This window comes from Varanus komodoensis, unplaced genomic scaffold (genome assembly GCF_004798865.1).
Source record: "Varanus komodoensis strain SLA01 unplaced genomic scaffold, ASM479886v1 scaffold128, whole genome shotgun sequence".
NCBI classification, from domain to species: Eukaryota; Metazoa; Chordata; class Lepidosauria; order Squamata; family Varanidae; genus Varanus; species Varanus komodoensis.
Genome location: NW_025335368.1, coordinates 577,058 through 582,137, shown reverse-complemented (window position 1 = coordinate 582,137; position 5,080 = coordinate 577,058). Strand labels below are relative to the sequence as shown.

Here is a 5,080-nt window from a genome sequence, read left to right as displayed (position 1 = left end):
TCTTTGTTTACTTTTTAAATGTGATGCAATATGATGTGTGTGAGAGAGCTGCTAATGAACAGAAAGTAAAAACAAGACACGCACGCGCATGTGTATGTGTAATTCAAGTGAGTCATTCCACCAATGTCAGTTTTACGTATGTTCTACAACATTATTTATGTCAGCTTTCCCCATCCTGTTGCCTTCTAGATGTGCTGGACTACAAGGGCCAGCCTCAACCACTGGTGGTGTTACACTCCAGCTCCCCTGGAGGGCATTAAACTGATTTAGGCACTTGAAATGCCCACCATCATCACTGAAGCCAGTAAAGATGATCAAGGGAGGAAAAGCTCTGTTGCTGCCTGTGTTCATGGGTCAAGTTTATGACATGGTAAAATCAAGACTGGATTAGAAAATTATAACTCCAGATATTCTCCAGTTTGGTGGCCTAATTTATTTGATTATAAATGGACCCAAGCTCAAGGAACCAAGGTTCAGTTTGGATGCCAGGAAGTACTTGCTGACAGTTAGGACCTGAAGGGTATGGAATGGGCTTTCCTGGGAGGTGGTTGAGGCCCCATCAGTGCGGGTGTTCAAGGATAGGCTGGACATGCACATGGTGGGCATGTCGTGAGCGGAACCGGCTGGAGCCGGGGGTCAGACTGGATGGTCTGGGAGATCCCTTCTGACTTGCTCTGTTTCTATGTTTCTATGATTATGGATTTGAAAGCTGTAGTGCAAGCACGTAAGGCCTAATTTAAAGCTGTTTTTCATGCTGAAAAATATTTGAAAATCCCTCTTCTTTTTTTCCATGAAAATGAGATTCTCAAAAATGTTTTCCACCCTGTAAAACCAAACAGGTATACAAGAATCCATGCACAATTCTGCTTTGGACTAGGAAGGATGAAGCGTTGGTGTTGATATTGCAGGAAATCCATTGGATGCTACATTAATCCTCAGCTAGTTCATCAAGGGGTGAGTCCACCTTGAACTGCTGCGTCAGAGCCTGGAAAAGAGTGAGATAAGCGGAGTGAAACGAACATGTAACAGGCGCAGGTGTGAGGGCTGCACTAATCTGCATAGTAGCATCTTCTGTTTCTGATTTGGCAACAGTCTGAAAGCAATCAAAATCACTCATCATCGTCCATAGATAGCCGGAGCTCCTAACAGGAGGGCAGGCCAACTGTTATGGTGCCTTTTCCCCAGCTCACTACTTACTCCTAGCTTCCCTGTTGATCTGAGCCTGGCCAGCTGCTCCCAGAAGCTGCAATGAACGGTGGGTGACATCTGTGCTTCCACTGGGTCCGGGCTGATGTGAAAGAAATTCTGTCCTGTGAAGGCAGGCCACTGACTGCCACCTTCCCCATCAGGAGACCTGTGAAAGGAGGAAAACTTAAGTGGGTCCAGTGGTGTAGCTGAGCAGGACTTTCAGCATTGAAATGGCAGGACTTTTCAATCAGTAGTTACAGGGGTCTCATCTGCCACAGCCCTCTAGATTTCCTGTTTCCTCTGAGCTCAGCTATAATCCTCAGGTTAGTTATGGGGGACAGGGAGGGGGAGCCAGAATAGATTTTCCAAGCCACCACATGCGATGCGTTCCTGTTGTAATGTAAAATTTTGTAGGATGACTTAAGGATGTAAGAACATAGCAAGAGCTGTGCTGGATCAGATCTAGCATGGCATTTCATTCACAAAGTGGCCAGCTACGGGAAACTCATGATCAGGACCTGAGGTCCCCAGCAACTGCTAAAAGAGAAGCCTCTGATGCTGCAGGTTGCATGGGGCTGTCAGGACTAGTAGTTATTCATAGACTCCTCCTCCATGAATTTGTCCAGTCCTCTTTTGAAGCCACCCAAATCAGTGGCCATCACTACTTCCTGTGACAGAGAATTCCATAGTTTAACTACGCACTGTATTAAGAAGCACTTCCTTTGATCGGTCCGGACCTTCCCACCAATCCACTTCCTGGGATGAGCCCAGGCTCTAGCATTATGGGGCAGAGAGGAAAATGTCTCCCACGTCACTTTTTCTGCACCTGCATCACTTAAAAAACCTGTCCTCTCTCCCCTTACTTGCCTTTTTGTAAATTAAGCCTTCTCAGGAGTTGCAAACTTTCCTCCTAGGGGAGTTAGTGCTGCCCCCAGTAAGTTTAGTTGTCCTTTTCTGCACTTTTTCCAAGAGTATCTTTTTCTCTTTTTTTGAACTCTCCTTGGGGTGTGGTCATGGGGCCTATAATGAGCAATGCCTGCACTTCAGAAACTACCTCTATACCTCTGGACAGGATCAGGCAAAGGAAAGAAGAAGCAAGCAAAAGAAATATGGTCATCAGTTAAAACAGTGGCACAGTTATCCAAAGTCTACAAAAACTCCTGGCCCAAACTGTTTTTTGTTAAATTGGTGGGGAGAGAATTAAAGCTTTCAGTTTTTGAAGCCACACTATTACTTAAGCCTGACTTAATAGGCTGGGAACATTTTAGAACATTAAATCACCTTTGCTCATAGAACTCTAACAGTTCAGACTTCTCAAAGTTTAATTTACAGTGCAATTTTACACCTGTCTACACAGAATTAAGACCAGCTAGTTTCAATACTTTCACATAAATGTGCATGGGGTTGCTACAATTTTGAGTATTTGAAGAGTGCCTAAAGCCTTCTAAAGTTAATTTAGCAGACAAAGATATAAAGTACATTTGAAAATGCAGAGTGTGGCATATCATGGGTCAGAACTATGGTTGCAAAGTGTTTTACTTTCAGACTAGTCTAGGAATCCACTGGTAGTGACAAGGATCAGGACTGAAGCTAAGACAAGTGATTTATTCTCAAATTGTGGGAGAGGAAGAGCCCAGCTGGCATCACAGTGAGCATCAAGCTGCTCAAAGACGGAGAAGCACATGGAGAATAAAAAGCACAAACAGCGAGAGAGCGGAAAGACTCGCTTACCCAGTCCTTACAAACTGACTCCAATAACGCATCACCCTTTGGCTCAGTATGACCTCGTCCTCCGTGAACGTGAAGTTGCCTCCTGCCCCAGACAGGGGGTCCCCAGACATGTAGGGCAGCTCAGCACAGTGGGGCACCCCAGTCCAGTCAGGTGCAGATATGAAGGAAGGGCGGTGAGTGAAGTAGTAAGCAAAAACGGGGCATCCGGCTTCAGCCATTCGGCTGGCCACTGCAGCCACCAGGCACAAGAAAAGGCAGTCCCCCGAAGCTTTGACCAGCGCATGGCGGCACTGCTCTTGCCCCTGCTCCTGCTGAGTGTAGAGGGCCGCTGCAGCTTCTAGAGTGCCCGCTGGAGCCCCTGGTGCCACCAGCCGCAGGCCCTCCAGTAGCTGTGGGTAGTTGATCAGGCTGTCATTCTCCAGGCTGAATCCAGGAGCATTATCTGAGAGGAACAGGGTGCCTTCATCAGGAGTGAATCCAGTCAGGACAGGCTTAATGGGGAAGTGCCCAGCTTGCAAGAGCCTCTGAGGGTCATCTGGCAGGAAGTCGCCATCTGTCGTTGGCACAAAGGGAACGTCCAGCAAAGCCTTCTGCTTTAAGATCGGCAACTTCTGCACGAGCTCCCACGGGCCCTTGGCCTGCAGGCAGGTCACCACAGCTCTGTCATCGTCCTCCACACAGCCCAAAATCTGGCCCAGGGTTCGTCCTCTGGTCTGGGCCTCCTCAGGCCTCACCCAAGCCCAGGGGCAAATGGCAGCTCCACTCTGCAGAGTGGCCCGAGCAAAAATAGGCTGGCTTGCTGGGGAGAGGAGGTGGAAGCCAACTGAGGCACCCCCAGCACTTTGGCCACCCAGGGTGAGCCGGCTTGGATCCCCGCCGAAGGCGGCCATGTTGTCCCTCAACCAACTCAGTGCCAGATGCTGGTCCCACAAGCCCACATTCCCTGGAGCAGCGGGAGGCAGTGAGAGAAAGCCCAGGGCACCCAGGCGATAGTTCATTGAAGCCACAATGATATTCTCATGGGCAGCTAGGAAACTTCTGTCGAAGGAGCCAGTCCCACTGAGGAAATCACCCCCATGGACCCAGACAAGAACAGGTGCCGGCACAGAGGGCTGGGGGTGAGGCACCCAGACATTCAGAAAAAGGCAGTCCTCTGAGAATGACAAGGAGGATTCTGGGTGTAATTCTTCTTCGTAGTCAGAACGTCTCAGGCTCCCCTGGTAGCAGGAGTTGCCAAAACGGGTGGCCTCCAAGATGTGGCTCCAGGGCTGATGGGGACGGGGCTTTTGAAAACGCAACTCCCCCACAGGGGGCTCAGCATAGGGGATGCCCAGGAAAGCTGTCACCATGCCAGCAGCTGTCATGAGGTGCTTGCCTCGGACACGGCCAGTGCTGGTCACCACCACAGTATCACCTTTGGAAGTGGAGCTGAGGACTAGGAGGAGGAGTGGGAGCAGGCCTGGGACTACCTGGAACAACCTGGCCATGCTTGCAACTGGAAAGGAACTAGCTCAGATTAATTACAGTGGGTGGAATATGGCACAAGACCCGGGCTTCCTATATGCCAGCCTCCCTCAACATCTCCAGATGTTTGGCACTTCAACTCCCATCAACCCCATTAACCAGCATGGTTAATGGTCAGGAATTCTGGAAGATGTAGTGTAAAGAATATCAGGTTATGGAAGGCTACTATAAACTGCCCTCACTGTTAGGGATTTGGTTAGATAACAGGAAAACATATTATGGGCCTTAGTGCTGTGCAAAGCTGTCTAGCTCCCTCTATAGATGTAACAGAGAAAAACTCTTCCTTTCTGCTCCATATTTCTTTGCATACTGACTGTGGTGCTTCTCTTCAAAATATAGTTTGGGTGCCTATGCCCCCATTGATTCCCTTCCACCTGACAGACTCCTTTTCACCAGCCCATGCTCTGGTAATCTCGAAACTAGACTTTTGCAATGCACGCTACATGGGACTGCCCTTGAAGATGGTCCGGATGTTTCATTTGGTCCATAACAGACCAGCCAGGCTTTGATGGGGACCAGTAGATGTGAGCTCATAACACCAGCCCTGTACCATTTGCACTGGCTACCAATTGAAGTCTGGACTCAATTTAAGGTGTTAACGATGACTTATAAACACTAAATGGTTTAGGGCCTGAGT

At 48.8% G+C, this 5,080-nt stretch overlaps 1 protein-coding gene across 1 annotated transcript; it reads right to left on the bottom strand.

Moving 5' to 3' along the window:
- Positions 1 to 901: 901 nt before the first annotated feature.
- On the bottom strand, positions 902 to 4,406 carry LOC123019533 (cholinesterase-like). The gene is made up of 3 exons (XM_044422485.1): positions 2,920 to 4,406; positions 1,198 to 1,354; positions 902 to 985 (listed from the first exon to the last, which is right to left on the bottom strand). Exons 1-3 carry the CDS (start codon positions 4,404 to 4,406, stop codon positions 929 to 931), a joined length of 1,701 nt encoding a protein of 566 aa, XP_044278420.1. The 3' UTR covers positions 902 to 928.
- Positions 4,407 to 5,080: the final 674 nt, after the last annotated feature.